We start from the raw sequence: 17,074 nt of genomic DNA on the forward strand, positions 1-17,074 counted from the left end.
CCCAGCATCAGAGTCTTTTCCAATGAGTCAACTCTTCGCATGAGGTGGCCAAAGTACTGGAGTTTCAGCTTTAGCATTATTCCTTCCAAAGAAATCCCAGGGCTGATCTCCTTCAGAATGGACTGGTTGGATCTCCTTGCAGTCCAAGGGACTCTCAAGAATCTTCTCCAACATAGTTTGGCCCCAGGTAAATAACAGGGAGGGAACACAGCTCCACCCATCAACAGAAAATTGGATTAAAGATTTACTGAGCATGGCCCATCAGAACAAGACCCAGTTTCCCCCTTGGTCAGTCTCTCCCATCAGGAAGCTTCCATAAGCCTCTTATCCTTCTCCATCAGAGATCAGACAGACTGAAAACCACAATCACAGAAAACTAACCAATCTGATCACATGGACCACAGCCTTGTCTAACTCAGTGAAACTATGAGCCATGGTGTGTAGGGCAACCCAAGATGGACGGGTCATGATGGAGAGTTCTGACAAAACATGGTCCACTGGCGAAGTGTTGGGGTTGGTAAACTACAACCATTGAGCCAAATCTGACCACACCGTTTATGTCTTATGACATAATTTACTACAAAACCTATGACATCACTTGCGTCTTGTCTATGGCTGCTTTTCCTCAATAGCAACGGAGCTAAATACAAACTCTATGGCCTGGTAAATTGAAAATATTTACTCTGGCCCTTTACAGAAAAAGTTTCAGACCCCCTACTCTTATAGATTATTTTAATCCTATATTGCCTCAGGATATTTTAATGTTTTACCAACCCACTCCAGTATTCTTGCCTGGAGAATCCCAGGGACAGGGGAGCCTGATGGGCTGCCATCTATGGGGTTGCAGAGTCAGACACGACTGAAGAGACTTAGCAGCAGCAGCAGCAAAGGACTCTTAGCTGACAGTTCCAAACAAATGGAACAAATATCAGCGCTAGGAAGCCCCCAAATGGCAAATTGTTTTTCTCCGATACTCTTTTACTGTCTCAGAGAAGCAGGCCATTTCTAACCTCAAATCTAGGGCAGTTTCTAAGTGGGCGGGGGTCCCTGCGGGGGAGAAAGGCTGTGGAATGGTGGAGCCGTCCCAAGAGATGGGGACCCCAGCAGACAAGGTGCATTTTATCAGGGCACGGGGGATTATATTTCCCGATAAATTCTTTTCCCACTTGATGGAATCATATTGAATAAAAGATTTTTTTTTGATGTCTGATCTTATTTGGTACTCTTAGAACATCTCATTTTTGACTGGACTCAGAAATAGAACCTCTCAGAGAGGACAGCCTCCGTCTCTTGGCAATCTGTTCCTGCCGTTTTTCTTTGGCCTCCTTCATTCTCTTGGCCAAAAGGTTAGCCTCTTTAGTTTTCTTAGTATGCTATTTCTTCAGAGCAATACACCGGTGTTTGTGTTGCAGAACTCGTGGAGTCACGAGACGCTGAATCTTGGGTGCTTTAGTCCTAGGTTTCTTACCGTCTTTGTATAGAGGCTTTTGCACAACATACTGGCGGACATCATCTTCTTTAGAGAGACTGAAAAGTTTGCGGATTCTGCTCGCTCTTTTGGGACCCAGGCGATAAGGCACTGTAGTATCAGTGAGTCCAGGAATATCCTTCTCCCCTTTTTTCACGATGACCAAATTGAGAACACTCAGACTGGCATCCACAATGCAACCCCATACAGATTTGCACTTTCTCTCTCCAGTCCTCCTTGGTCTGTAACAGGAATGCCCCTTACTCAGTAGCAGGCGAACTCAGCCATGGGTCAAGACACCCTGCTTCATGGGGAAACCCTGCTTATCGTTCCTGCCACTGATTTGGACCACATAACCCTTCCATTCTTCACCCAAAGCATCAGCAGCAACTTCTGTGGCCATATGCTTCTTGTAGAAGGTACAAAGTTTTCATTCATCATCTGCTTCATTGAGCTTCCGGCAGCCAGTGGGCGGGAAAGAGATGTTCAGCTTCATTCTGAAGCAGCCGACAGCTTCCAAGGCGCCACAAAGAGCTGACTAAAAGATTTTTAAACTGTGAAGTGCTTAAACCTGAACTGATAAGACTAGTGAAAATGCCACTCAAGAGAGTGGGAGGGAGAACTGGGGATGTGGCTCCAGGTAACTCAGCCAGCCACCAGTGAGATTTGACTGTAATGCTTCCAGAGGTGCCTGGAACAAGAGTTCACTTAGAGACATAAAGGGGTGGGAGAGTAATCGGCAGCAGTTGGTAGGACAGCTACCAACTCAAACCAAATTGCGTGCATGCTAAGTCGTTTCAGTCTTGTCCGATTCTATGACCCCATGGACTGTAGTCCACCAGGGGATTTTGTCCATGGGATTCTCCAGTAGGGAATACTGGAGTGGGTTGCTATGCCCTCCTCCAGGGGATCTTCCTGATCCAGGGATCGAACCTGCATCTCTTATGTCTTCTGCATTGACAGGTAGGTTCTTTACCACTAGCACCACCTGGGAAGCCCTCAAACCAAAATAATGAAACACTATTTTCAGGGGACTTCCCTGGTGGTCCAGCAGCTAAGACTCTGCACTCCCAGTGCAGAGGGTCCAGGGTCAATCCCTGGTCAGGGGACTAGATCCCACATACTTGCAACTAAAGACCTGGCACAGCCAAATAAATAAATAATTTAAAAAAGAATAATAAAACACTATTTTCATAGGATTCTGGATGTGATTGTTATCATTATTTTAATTTTTACTTTTTGGCTGCACCATGCGGCATGTGGGATCTTAGTTCCCCAGCCAGGGATTGAACTGGCACCCTCTGCAGTGGAAGTCTTAACCGCTGGACTGCCAGGGAAGTCCCAAGTTTGTTTGTTTGTTTTCCATTAACTTTTATTGGAGTATAATTGATTTACAATGTTGTGTTAGTTTCTACTGTTGGATGTGAGTTATTTTTGCATCTATATTTTATGTTTTATTATAATTAATTCATGGAAATATAAAACATTCATAAAAACTGACATACAAAGAGCTTAGGATGAGAACACTTTGGGGCCCATGTCATCTTGCACAGTGAAAATATGGTTACCAGTTACCATGGTTACCAATGTGCACTTCAAACCAAAGAGCCCCCCCACTGAATGTTCTGCCCTGGAGAACACCCCTAGGACTTTTCACAACTTGAGGGGTGCCCCTTCTCACCAACCCAGCATGATGCCATCCTGAAATTCCCTAGCTCTATGATATCAATAACAATCCATGTCTTTATATACTAATAATACCAATAAAATACTGGAGAAAAAAAATCTACAGAGAGAAGTAATTATTTGAACATTTCTTTCATGTATTCATCTGTTGAGTTTCTACTCTATGTCAGGCATTGTTCTGGACCATGGAGGCTGATTACAGAGATGAATAAGACAGCAAAATGGATGCCCTCACCCTAGTTCTGAAAACCCAGGAAGGTAAAGACCAACAGGGGACCTCTGCTGCACCACAGCAAAAAAAAAAAGTTTTAACACTTCCACATCCGAGATGGTCTGCTGAAAAAGCAAGAAGCAGGCCTCCAACTCAGGGTCCACTTTCCCCCTCCAAATCTCAAGTGCAGGGATCTGCTTGGTGAAAGTTAAGTCACCCGTAGAACCCAGGATTCAAGATACTATGGAAAAGTAGCTTTTAGATTTCAAGTTTCTGGCATTCAGTGAGGCACACTTGTGGGGGGCAGATGGGATTCAGAAAAGAAATGAGAGAGCCAATCTGAACATCAGCCATATTTTTCAAGTGGACAGTGGGTAAGGCTAAGGAACAGCAGTGGTTAATGAATGGGGGTGTGTCAGAGGCTGAGGGAGAGCTGAGCCGAGTTCTGAGCAAGTGTGTCCTTAGCCAAGCTTTTGTGCCTTGGGACTTGGGAAGCTGCTGGCAAACAGCCTCCTCCTCAAAGCTGGAAGAGAAAGGAAAGGCCAGTCCTTCAACTGGAAGGAAAAGAAGATGGATGCTTTTGTTCCCATTTTTATTTCCTTTATTGTTCTTATTCGCTGAATTAGAATTGGGAGAGAAAATTCAGTAGTTGGATCAGTACTTTGGAAATCTGTTGGCATTCAAAAGTTCTTTTCTTTAATGAGGCATGGAGGATAGAATCCAATTGACTAATTGCAGGGTTCCATGCCTGTAGGACTATCTGTTTGAGTGACTCCTGGAGGAAAAATAATCCCAGCAATGTTTAAGTGTCTGTGTTCTGAAAGAACCCACCCCTGCACGCCATGCCCCCTCCAAGGCTCATTGACCCTTTTCTCCAGACCTCATGCGGACTGGCCTGGAAATCATTTCACTGCAGGCTGGGGGTAGCCGCTGCCAGCGAAGTGCCCTGCTTTCCCAGAAAACCTGCTCCAACCCCTGCCTACTTGCTCAGCAAATCCTCATTCCAGGCAGCTGATCTTGGATGTCCCCTCACCGTGTAAACAGAAACCAACTGGGAAACTATATTCTGGAAGGAAATATATTCCTCAACCGAAAAGGAAGATAAAAACTCGAACACATTCAGTAATGTAACCATGATGGCACATGGGCTTTCCTACATCCCGAGTCTCTGGGGCTCCCTTCCTATTCTTTTTATAAAGCCTTGCTTTAAGGTGTAGGAATAAATGTCACCCCAATAGCCCTTAGCTCTCTGGTTTTCTCTATGGATTCCTAGGGGAGGAGAGGCCATCTGGCAGAGGGGATAAATGAACCAATCTGGTCCAGGTAACTCCTTGTTGCGTTACCTACTGAACCAACCCAGGATCTACTCAGACTTCTTGTTACATAAGATAATAAACTTCTCCTATTATTTAAGCTAGGGATCCCCAACCTCTGGGATCTAATACCTGATGATCTGAGGTGAAGCTGATGTAATAATAATAGAAATAAAGTGTACAACAAATGTAATGCACTTGAATCATCCAGAAACCATCCCATCCACAGAAAAATTGTCTTCCATAAAACTGGCCCCTGGTGCAAAAAAGGCTGGGGACCACTGATTTAAGCCACCTTTGGCTGCAATTTCTATTACAGCTGAAACTTCCTAAGGATGGAAAGAGGAAATTTGTTATAGATATTGTTCAGAGAAGCTGGAGCAGGTAGTGAGAGCCAAGAGATGGCCTCAAGGGGTCTTCATCAGGGCAGTGCTGCTCAAAACATGGTTCGAGGACCTGCAGCATCAGAATAACCTGGGCGTTTGTTAGGAATGCAAATTAAAGGGCTTCACCCCCAGATGCACCAAACCAGAGTCTCTGGAGGTGAGGCTGGGAATCTGTATTTTACCCCTCCAGTAATTCTGATGCAACTATATTTGGAGAAGGGCTTCCCTGGTGGCTCAGATGGTAAAGAATCTGCCTGCAATGCTGGAGACCCGCATTCCATCCCAGGAAGGGAAAGATCCCCTGGAGAATGGAATGGCAACCCACTCCACTATTCTTGCCCGGAGAATCCTACCAAGAGAGAAGCCTGGCAGGCTACAATCCATGGAGTCACAAAGAATTGGACACGACTGAGCAACTGGGCTGGGAATCTGTTTTTTAAGAAATTCTCCCTCCAGTAATTTTGATGCAACTGTATTTAGAAAAAACACTGACCTAGGAGACTTCCCTGGTGGCTCAGACAGTAAAGCGTCTGTCTACAATGCGGGAGACCTGGGTTCCATCCCTGGGTGGGGAAGATCCAGTGGAGAAGGAAATGGCAATCCACTCCAGTACTATTGCCTGGAAAATCCCATGGACAGAGGAGCCTGGTAGGCTACAGTCGCAAAGAGTCGGACACGACTGAGCGACTTCACTTCACTTCAGGAGACTCCTACAACTGGGAGTGTGATTGGTCCAACAGAGGAAGTGTTGTGCCTCTTGCTCATGGCTGACCTCCCTGAAGCTGTTTTAATCCTCTAGATCTCAGTTTCCTTTTCTGACACAACAATGTGAGATTCAAATGAAGAGCCAGATGTAAAAATGGTTTGAAAGAACTAAAATCTTGACCCCCTAGGAGAGGCCCTGAGCTGACTGTCATACCAGGAGACACGGATTCCAAGGCTGCAGACAGACGTGTTGGCCCAGGCTGGACTCCGCCTCCGCAGCCTGTGAGCTTATTTAGACAGGGCGTGTCTTCATCCGTGTCTCCAGGTGTCCAGAGGAAGACCTGACGCGTGGAGGGTGGAGAGTTACGCCATTCTTAATCGAACTCAATCGCCCCTGTTTTGAATTTCCTTTTTCGGATTGCTGCTTGAGTCAGTCGGGAAAGACTGGAAACCCAGGTTCCGTCTCTGCGGTTAGAGGAGGGCCAGCCCCTGTCGCAGTGCTGCCCTTCCTCTCCTACAACCTCAGTGACCTCAGCCTCCTCCCTCAGGAAAGGATGCTCAGGTTTTCCATTGAGGTGACCCGGTCCTCCGGGATTCGGATTTCCCCGGCCTCCGAGGCCCAAGGATGCGCAGGACCCGTTGCCCTGGAAACGTACGAACGATTAAGTCGCAAGCCCTCTCTCTCCTCAAGTTTCTAGGTGTCGACTGGGATGCGGGAGCCACCCTCCCCGCCAACAAGAAGGCCCGGCTTAGAGGTGGTGGCCGCGCGCGCGCCCGTTGCGCGAAGCGAGTGGTAGCTGGTGGAGAGGGCGAGCCCGCTGACCAGACGGCCAATCAGAGCCGGGAAGGCCAGCGGTCTGGCACCTGATGGCTACTCAGGCGCGGGCTGAAAGCTCTGTCTGCCCTGAGATTGGTCGAACTTCCTGCCAATCGGGGGCGGGCGCTAGCGGGATTCGGCCAATAGCGTGAGGCAGCCGGGTCAGACCAGTGGCCCTGTGGTCCCCACAGTGGTCGGCTAGCCGGTCGGCGCTGAGGGAGTCACCGCCCTAGAGCCTGCGCGCACTGCGCTCTCGGCCCCTCCGGCCCCGCCTGTCGGCCGCGCCGCGTCATGCCAGGATCTGCTGGGTGCTAGTGCCCGGGCTGCCGCCCTCCCGCCCGCCCGCCCGCCCAAAGCCGCGCCCACTGCCCAGAGCCAAAGGGATGGTGGTAGTCACGGGGCGGGAGCCAGACAGCCGTCGCCCGGACGGTGCCATGTCCAGCTCCGACGCCGAAGACGACTTTCTGGAGCCGGCCACCCCGACGGCCACGCAGGCGGGGCACTCACTGCCTCTGCTGCCGCAGGAGGTACCTGGACCCGGGGAGGGGTTGGGGGCGCGGGAAGGGCCGCAGAACGAGGAGCCAGTGTCCGGCAGAGCTGACCTTGGGATGTGAGCGGCGCGGAGGTGGAGGGTGGGGGTCGGGCCGAGGGCAGCGCCATTCCTCTTTGCTCCCCTACAACCCCGCTCCCACCACCCACCGATCCCCCCCACCCCTTGTCAAACACACCAGGTGTGTCTTCCCTGTCCCAGGAGGCACCTGGCCCTCCCATCCGCCTCCTTCCAGGATTCACTGCCTCCTGGGTTGGTACTTCCATCCCTTTGTCCCACCCTTATCTACTGGAGGAGGGAGGGTAGCCATGGGAAGGGACCCTTGGAGCTCCAAGAGATGATAGTGTTTTCTAGAGAATCCAAGAGGACGCCTGGGTAGTTGTGCAGACCCAGTCTCCAGCTGCCCAGAGAGTGGGGTCAGGGGCAGCGTGCAGATGTAAAGCAGGCCAGTTCATAGCTGTAGCCTTACCCACCCGACAGCTCCATGGCCCTCCCTCCTAGATGCTGTGCTGTGACGCACCGTGGCTTCCACTGGTCTCACTGAACGCATGTGACACTATCTTGTGAACACCTGAAATGACCCTTGGGAGGAAAGAAGGCGGGGCCCTGCTGGACGCTGAAAACAGAGGCTAGGAGATAGGGGCTAAGGTAGTGGCAGACCTGGACGCATGTGACAGGTAGCATTCTAGATGAAGGGACTCAACCCCAGAAGGGCAAGGTGGGCCTGGGTGAGGCTCTTGGGAAGTTTCAGTGTCGTCTTGGGGTTAGGAGGCTGTGGTCTAAACATCATGGGACACTTGTGAAATGGGCAAAACTCCAGGAGGACTTTTGTAATTGAAGAAAGAAATGAGCCACTGGAGACACGGGGTGCCATTTGTGTGTGTATGTGTGCGCGTGCTGTTACTGGGAAACAGTCTGTTTTGAGAGAAAAAGCATAGGACCTGGAGATTATAGGCCAGCACTCCAGTGCCAGCTCTTTCACAGATTAGATGGCTCCATGTGAGTAATGTAAAATACTGCATGGCTTCATGTGAGTAATGTAAAGTATTATTATCCCCCAATAATATTTGAGTCCTTGATGTGCACATAGAATAGTTTTAGTGGAGCTAGCTGTTGAATAAGCAGCAGGCATTTCCTATGTCCTCTGGGTGCAGACGAGTAACGTCACCTACATTCACAGAACTGTAAATGCTTGTCTGTCTGATTCATCATTCATTTGATGCTTATTTGAGGTTTTACTATGAGCCAGGCATACTGCACAAGACCCTGGACCACTTTGATGTACTGTGTTTCTTCCTCCTTTTATTTCACAAAGGATTTGAATGTTGGGAGAAAGGACTATCTAGATAAACACACACAGACTTTCACAGAGCCCGAGCGATGTTGTAATATTGAAGTATGCAGTGGGATACAATTTTAGTTAATCTGGAGGAGCTTTGTGGGAATATTAGAGAGAATTGGCCTGGTTTCTTTCAAAGCCACAAGTAGTGAAGAGATTAGGAGGGGGAAAAAAAAACCCTGAGCATATTAGGGAGAACCTAGAGTTTCTCAGGGCAAATGTTGGTTCCCTTATTCCCTGCCCTTGACTCCAGAACTGTAACTGGACTGGGGACTAATCTCACTGCACAGATTAAGGAGGGAAGCAGAGAGGTACAGAGGGTGAGGAGTCGATGCCTGGCGTTATTCAACAAGCATCTGTGAGCCTTGCTCTGGGTGGCCTCAGAATAGGTGAACAAGATGCTGTCCCTGCCCTCGAAAACTTGGGCAGTAATACAGAACCACCAACAGCACAAAGCACCTATTGTGCAAGGCACTATTATAGAGGAGAATGTGGGTATAGTGAAGGCACAATGGTGGGAGTGTTTAGTTAAACCTATCTTGGGGCAGGCAAGGGACGACAGAGTAGAATTGCTCACGCAGGACTTCCCTGGTAATCCAGTGGTTAAGACTCAGTGCTCCTAAGGCATGGGTTAGATGCCTAGTCAGGGAACTAGACCCACATGCTGTGACTAAGACGCCTGAGCAGCCAAATAAATAAATATTTGAAAGAAAGTAAAAGAAAAAAATTTCTCACAGAGCAGGGGATCTTGAACAGAAGCTCTTTAAATGAATGGATGCTGCTAACCCATAGGGTGCCTTAGTGTGAATTAGCACAAGGGCGCACAGCTGGGCTAGCGGAGCTTGCTCACCCGGGTGCCCTTGCGCAGCGAACAGCACACACTGCCGTATGGGGCAGTTGCATTTGCTGAATGGACAGAAAGAGTGACAGGAGCACTGGGGACATGAGCAAAGGCACAAAGATGGGAAGTTCAGAAAGCGGAAGGAGGACAGCGAAGGCTTTGAACTCTGGAGCAGAGGTGGGAGGACTGCAGGGAAGAGACCCGATTTAAGAGCTGTGGAAGGAGGAGGGAGAGGACTTGGTAACGGATGAGGGGGTGGGGGGATGGGAGAGAAGCGGTCAGAACGACGCCAGGCTTTCGGGCAGCCCGGGCTTGCCTCCCCAGCTGCTGGATTGAAAGCGCCGGCGATTCCTCCCCAGTTCCCTGAGGTCGTCCCCCTTAACATCGGAGGGGCTCACTTCACTACACGCCTGTCCACCCTGCGGCGCTACGAGGACACCATGCTGGCGGCCATGTTCAGCGGGCGACACTACATCCCCACCGACGCCGAGGGCCGCTACTTCATCGACCGCGACGGCGCGCACTTCGGGTACGTACTTCCCTTTGCCGTCACCTGCGCGGTCCTGGTGAGTGAGTGGCCTGGGCTGGGACCCAGGACCGTGATACCTTCCATAACACCCGGAAGAGGAGATAACCTGCTGGTGGGATTTAATAAATGTGCACTTTGAACTGGATCGGACTTCTTAGTTTCTTTCCCAGAGGAGGCAAGGACAGCCCCAGACATCCCAGGTAACACACATTGGGTAGGTGTGATGAAACCGCTTCTCTGCTATGCAAAGACTGGAAAGTGGAATTCCACCAGCGTCAGCATCACCATTAGGGAGGAACATGGTGTGTGGCGGTGGTTCCCAGACTTCTTTGAATAGTTAAACAAACAGGGAGTTCCCTGGTGGTTTAGTGGTTAGGACTCCATGCTCTCCCTGGCAAGGGCCTGCATTCAGTCCCTGGTTGGGGAACTAAAGATCCCACAAGCTTCACAGTGCAGTGATAAATAAATAAATAAAAATAATACAGGTAAGAGGAGGACCAACATAGGGTTGCCATCCTATAGTATTGCCAAGTCTTAAAACCTTCAGTTGTTACTGTCATTTTAACAGTAAAACATGGGAAGACATAATCTCAAAAAAAAAAAGTCTTTCCCAGAAATAACTTCTGACAGCTTTACACACAAGTTAAAGACTCTGTGTTTCCGTTTCCTTGTTTGTGAAATGAGAAATAATTATAGCTGCTTTGCAGGCCTGTCATGTGGATTAAATAGAGTCTTGGTGTGACCTTTGGCCAGGTCCTTTGAGTATATGGCCTAAGCTCTTTGCCCCATCCATCTAACTTTGGAGATGACTGGAGAACTAGCATGGTCCTTGACCTTGAACAAAAGGAAACCCTCCACTGCTACATCTCTGTGCCAGCCTCCAAGTAGGCTTGCCCACACCGGGAGGAGGGTCATTTTTCATCCTCAGAAAGGAGCCTCTGGTCAAATAATTTGCTTTGAAGCATCTGGATTTCCCCATTGGGCTGTCAGCTGCCTCCAATGCTGAGAAAACAAAGTGTCACATCTCTCTGCAGAGCTATAAAAAGATTTTTGTTTGCAGGCTGTTTGGGGGAGGAAAGTGCTGGCCCCAGCTGGCATCTTCCACAATACTCCTCTCTGGACCTGGCCCCGGGGTTATGCTTTTCAGAGCTCACTGAGGTTTGCCCTCGAGCCTAAAGGACTAATTTTGGAAGGAGTGTTGGGGAGGGGGCACTAGGTTTGGCCCTGGGCTGCTGTGCCCATGCTCAGGTAGCCACATGGAGAGTGGCAGGGCCAGGCAAGGGTGTGGCAGAAAACAGGATATTGTGGCATTCATCCTCAGACTACTGGACTCCAGTGGCCTGTGGTTCACCAGCAGCCTGTGAAGTTGTGGAAAGATTCAGATGAAAGAGTTTAGGGCTTTTCTCCATGGGTGAGCACACGTGCCCCCAGCACCCACTGTGGAGGCTGCTTGGGCCTCCCCTTAGGCTGGTTTCCAGTTGGGCTCAGTACATAGCTCTTTGGACTAAAGTCTGGACCATTGTTGGTGTGAGCTTGGAGTCACCTGTGTCTGCATCTGGGCCTCCGGCTAGCCATGGCTCCTTTAGTAAGAGGTTCCTTAAGCTCTCTGAGCCCCAGTTTTTCCTCATTTATAAAATGGATGCAAGAGAGCACTTACACCGTGTCATTGAAGGGATTATATGGGATAACACCTGAATAGTGGCTGACAGATTATTGCTTAGTGAGTTCTGGCTGGTGTTGCATCATGGTCATAAACTAAACTATTGAGGTAACAGCTTGATGTTGGGGTTTACTCATACACCCTCACAGAAGAGCCCTTCCACACCTGCCAGTGATAGGTCCAATGGCTCTTAGCACTGCAGAATCTAAAGAGAGAACTGAAAGAGCTGAATTTTTATTTTAAGAAAATATAGTGTGTCATTTTTATCCACTCCCAAAACCAGTTCAGGTGTCAGGGCTAGGCAGTCATCTTCTGTGTATAGCATAATACTGATGGCAGGGGTGGGTGGGGGTGCAGAACTCGTCCATGTGGCTAGTGGGAATGAAGTGCTACAACCACTTTGTCAAACAGGCATTTATGACCAAAAAGTTCTCCTGCTGACATTCACTTAAGAGGGATTGGTCCCCAAGTCCACAAAAAGTTTGCAGGGAATATTTATCACAGCTCTACTTTAAGAGACCCCAAACCAGAAACAACTAAAATGTCCATCAGTAGGAGAATGGATAAATAGTCTATAGCACACCCATATAACGGTGTGATACTTAGCAATAAAAGAAAGAAAAACAGCAAAGGAAGGGAAATCCTGCTGCACACAACATAGGAAATCAATCTCAAAAACACTAGGTTGAAGGGAAGGAGCCAGGCACAAAGAGGACATACTGTATGATTCCACTTACATGAATTTCAAGAAGAGGCAAAAGTACTCTTTGTTGATAGAAGTTAGACCGTTTGCCTCTCTAGTGATTGGCTGGGAAGAGGCCCAAGGAAACTTTAAGGAGATGGGAATGTTCTGTATCTTGATGTAGGTGGTGGTGGTTATGGGTATATTCATAGGTGATATTAACTATACCCAATTAAAATATATAAAGAGGTTAAATATATATTTTCATTTTTCCTATATGTACTTAATAATTATATTAATAATGGTACTGATAACAACCACTAACACTTATTGAGGGCTTACTCTGTGCCAGATGTCTTTCTTTCTTGACCGCACCATGTGGCATGTGGGATCTTACTTCCCCGACCAGGAATTGAACCCATGGCCCCTGCATTGGGAGCATGGAGTCTTAACCACTGGAAGTCATTGTGCTAGGTATTTTCTAAGCACTTTTTATATGTTAACTTATTTAATCCCCTCATAACATGATGGGGTAGTTTTCTGACTTTCTCCCCCATTTTACGGAGTAGAAAATCAAGGCACAGAGAGATTAAATTCTCTTACCTGAGGTTACACAGTGGGCCACCTGGGTCCAGAGCCTGTGCTCTAACCTCTGGGAGGCCCTGTTCGGGCCCATCAGCTCCCCCTCACCCGCCCTCTTTCCTTCCTGCTCAGCGATGTGCTGAACTTCCTGCGCTCGGGGGACCTGCCACCCCGGGAGCGCGTGCGGGCCGTGTACAAGGAGGCCCAGTACTACGCCATCGGGCCCCTCCTGGAGCAGCTGGAGAACATGCAGCCACTGAAGGGGGAAAAGGTGCGCCAGGCATTCCTGGGGCTCATGCCCTACTACAAAGGTGAGGGGGCCACGACCCGGGGCAGTCGAGATGCGAGGAGGGAGGGTTGCGAGGCATCGGTCAGTGTCAGGGTCCCCACCAGGAGAGGGGGGGGGTCACGGCTTCCTACACACCTGTCATACTTGGGATGGGAGCGAGTCCCGCTTCCCTTCCTGCCATCCTCTCAGTCACAGGGGGAGACTCAGGTGAAATAGGGCCCATCTTGCCTGCAGCGTCATCAAATTGTATTTCAGAAAGAGACCCTCATCCTGTCCCATTGGTTTCCTTTGGCCCTGCAGAACCGCCCACCATCCCTGGTGAAGTTTGTGCCCCTCATGGGCCCACAGAGTGCCCTCCCTGGGGGTCTGTCTCTCCCTCCAGACATCACTGGGGTGGTCTCTCTCTGCTCCCTACCCTACCTCCCAGCCTCGTCCAGTGATGGGCTCTGTGTTCACCTGCCGTAGACCACTTGGAGCGGATCGTGGAGATTGCCCGGTTGCGCGCTGTCCAGCGGAAGGCCCGCTTTGCCAAGCTCAAGGTCTGTGTCTTCAAGGAGGAGATGCCCATCACCCCCTACGAGTGCCCGCTGCTCAACTCGCTGCGCTTCGAGCGGAGCGAGAGTGACGGGCAGCTCTTTGAGCACCACTGCGAAGTGGACGTGTCTTTCGGGCCCTGGGAGGCCGTGGCTGACGTTTACGACCTGCTGCACTGCCTGGTCATGGACCTGTCGGCCCAGGGCCTCACCGTGGACCACCAGTGTATCGGGGTGTGCGACAAGCACCTCATCAACCACTACTACTGCAAGCGCCCCATCTATGAGTTCAAGATCACATGGTGGTGAGTAGCACTGGCGGGAGCAGAGTCCCGTCAGGGAGGGTAGCCGGTCCCCTTGCTGGCTCTGGGAGCGAGGTCCCCGGAGGGGCTCCTGGCTGCCCCAGCACCTCCTGATGTGAGGACGGGTCCTGAGGCTCGGCTCCAGGGGGACGGAGGGGCAGCCCTGGTCTCCCCGGCTATACCTCGGGGCCAGACTCGAGGCTGGTGGCCCCCAGGGGACCTCGGGCGGTCTCTGCCCGAGGCTGATGGGGTCCAGTTAGCGAGGGCTTGACCGGCAAGTCCAGAGAGGTTTTGTCATTTTCTTGACCTTGCAAGAGAGTTTGTGCCCTTTTAGAGCCACGTTGCCAAGCTGATGTAGGTGTAACCACTCTTCCACTCTTGTGCGCAGTGTCTCAGTATGAACCTAGAACACGGTGGGGGAACTTTGCCCGCGGGCCCCCCAACAGCCCCTGGCTGAAGAGGGAGCATCTTGTTTCCTTCTTCCCCCAGCGACAGCCCCACGCTTCATTTTAGGATGTGGAAAGAGTCTTTTCCTCCAAGACATACTCTTCACCACCTTTTGGAGATGTTACCCTAGTTGCCAAAGCCATGCACCAGATTGGCCTTAGAAAAGCACAATGTTTACAGCCCTGCCTCAGGGCCTGGGCTTCTCCTCCTTTCCACCAACCTGCCTTGCTTGAAGGGTGATTGCCTCCCAGGGCTGGAGTGTACATTTCAGGGACTCCTTCTGAAGTCAGTCAAGCAGGCAGGATGCCTAGATCTTTGAGATGTAACATCCTTTCTAGAGGCTCAGAATCCCTGCTTGGCCGCTATTCCATGTGTTAGGATCCAGTTTACGGTGAACCTCCCTGTACGGGGAACCCCTGTTGCTTTTTCCCATCAGTGTTCTCCTTCCAGGAGATTGTCTGTCTTGGGGAAGGGAAGAAAGGGCTGGGGGAGAGGCGCAGCTGTCCCTGGAGCTGAGGGATGACAAGCAGGAAGCCAGTTTGGAGAGAAAAAGATCCAGCAGCTTCTGCTCCACTGTGTTTCCTTCTTGCTACAAATGCAGCCTGGGCCACCAGTCAGGGGTGGGTCTGTGGCCCCAGGAAATACTCTGCGGCCCCAGTCTTTGGAGCAGGGCATTCCCACACCACGTCTACGTAGGGGTGCTCCCTGCAGTCGCGATTGAACTTAACTGCTCCCGAGTGCTCTTATAAGATTTTTTTCCTATGAGCCTCATCGGTCTCATTCTTCCAGGAGGAGACTGGTGAGGAGGGGGCGGGAGCTGAGGAGAAGCAGGCCAGACCTTGGCTGAATTCCCTCACGGGGAAGTGACCCCTTGGCCCCTGTGTGAGAAGATTCCAGGGCATGGGCTCCCACTCATACATTGTATTCTTGTGTGCGTGGAGCAGGCGTCCAGGCCAACGTCTGAGGGGATGGTCCAGTCAGTGCTTCAGGTTCCGAGATAACGCATCCTCTTCTTGTTCTCATCTACAAATGGATTGTCACTTTTCTGGAGCTGACATCCCTGTTTGGACCCCAATAGCATGGCCCTTACCTTGTTCTCACAGGAAAGTCTCTGATTTAAGTTGCCCAGACTGGCCAGTAGCTTGAACTGTAAAAATTTGTTTTCAGACAGACAGTGAGGCAGACTCTTAAGGAGGGAGCTGGTGTGAGGAGAGAGCAGACAGTGAAGCCCAGAGCTTTCAGTAATTGCACCTCGGCCCCTTCTCTCTCCCTCCTCAGTGCAGAGCATCACAGCACTCAGTTATTTAGAGTCCACACACTAAAGACAGGGAGCGACTGGTTCACGCAAATGCAGGTTTGCTCAAAATCGGGCCCTTAAGACTTGCCAGGGGCTCCAAGGGCGCTGAGTAAGAACACTGGCCCTGTGCCTCTTGCTGGAAACACCCCTGTTTCTCTGCTCCCCGAGTTTTCCTTGTGGTGGTGTGCTCCGTGCCTCTGTGGGGAGACAAGGCTGCAGGCCGGTAGACCAGGCTGGGCAGAGACACCAGCAGCCAGCTTAGAGCTCTTTCCACATGGAGTAAGAGAATTTGATGACCACGTTGGGCCATCCTCTTATGAGCCAAGGCCAGGCTGCAAAGTGCTCTTGGACGTGGGGGTTTGTGGCAATGGCCTTCAAATGAAGGTCATCTCTGAGGAACTGACCTCTCCCAGTTGGGTTCCCTTTTCAGCTTTCAGTGGCCAGGCCCAGAGCATACGAAGGGCTGGGTCAGGAAGAAGGGTTCCACAGGACAACTGCTTCCCAGAATGAAAGGAAGTCCATGCTCATGGAATTCTTGTGTGTAACGTCAGTTGGTCAAATCAAAGGACTTGCCTTAGAAGCTTCCCTTATGTTTGACTTTGGGCACCTTTTCTCCCAGGAGCTCTGCTCAGTGGTTGGGACGGTGCAGGTTTTAGGAGATAGGACTGCATGGTGCAATGCTGGCTGCAATTTAGTAAGAATGAAAAACTTAATGGCAACTCAGTTTGCAAAGATTGAAACACAACGAGAGAGACACAACAACACAGCGAGACCCATCCCACCATCCCAAGTGGGGGGAATTCTTTGGGTAATGCTCTAAATCGAAGAAATAAAGGGATCGTCACCATCCTTATTCAACTTCTGGTAAGCTCACCAGGCTGTCCAGTGCTTATCATGCGGAAGGCAGTCAACTGTGCTCTGCAATTTTCTGTCTTTCTCCCCGGGATTTGGGACATTCTGGGAGCTGTCTGGAGTCTTGTGCCTCCAGCTGCTCAGGTGGTGTCATCTTCCTGTTCTGGGTCACTCATTGGAGGACTGGGAAATTGACAACCGCAAGCCACAGCGTTGGGTGAGCCTCAGGGTGTCATCTTGGTCTCAGCTGGATCCTCTAATGGTTAAGACAGATAACAACAACAGAACAGAAACTACTCACACCCAGCATTTTGATCCCAGTTGGGATTTCAGATATCTTCCTTCTGCATACCTTCTGTCCATATCTGATTGTACTGTAAGTGATTAAGCTCTCTCAGGTACCATTTTGCCGTGGCTCTTTCAAGAAGGTGGTGCCTGCCTCATGATGCTTATTACAAGGGAGGGTTTATTCATCAGAAGCCAGAGTTGTGGGAGCAGGGGTGGGAGAGGCACTTTTTGGAATTTTGGAAGAATCATACGTGTATACATATATGTTAACTGGGGGAAGGGTGGGCTGGCTGAGGG

General features: G+C 50.2%; 1 protein-coding gene and 1 pseudogene across 5 annotated transcripts in view; one reads left to right on the forward strand and one right to left on the reverse strand.

Moving 5' to 3' along the window:
• LOC139179741 (small ribosomal subunit protein eS6 pseudogene) lies at window positions 1-6,651 on the reverse strand (annotated as a pseudogene).
• Window positions 6,652-6,671: 20 nt separating this feature from the next.
• Window positions 6,672-17,074, forward strand: part of RABGEF1 (RAB guanine nucleotide exchange factor 1) — a 69,450-nt gene continuing 59,047 nt past the window's right edge. For 2 of the 5 annotated variants that reach the window (XR_011564086.1, XM_070779990.1), the window contains exons 1-4: window positions 6,672-7,113; window positions 9,676-9,845; window positions 12,902-13,080; window positions 13,524-13,896. Coding sequence is in view for 3 of the 5 variants with exons in the window: in XM_070779990.1 (XP_070636091.1) it covers window positions 6,970-7,113; window positions 9,676-9,845; window positions 12,902-13,080; window positions 13,524-13,896 (866 nt within the window). In the remaining 2 variants the exon portion in view is untranslated. The remainder of the gene's footprint in view (window positions 7,114-9,675; window positions 9,846-12,901; window positions 13,081-13,523; window positions 13,897-17,074) is intronic. The other 3 variants (XR_011564085.1, XM_070779982.1, XM_070779983.1) reach the window with 3 other exon arrangements.

The sequence above is a fragment of the Bos indicus genome, chromosome 25 (genome assembly GCF_029378745.1).
Source record: "Bos indicus isolate NIAB-ARS_2022 breed Sahiwal x Tharparkar chromosome 25, NIAB-ARS_B.indTharparkar_mat_pri_1.0, whole genome shotgun sequence".
NCBI classification, from domain to species: Eukaryota; Metazoa; Chordata; class Mammalia; order Artiodactyla; family Bovidae; genus Bos; species Bos indicus.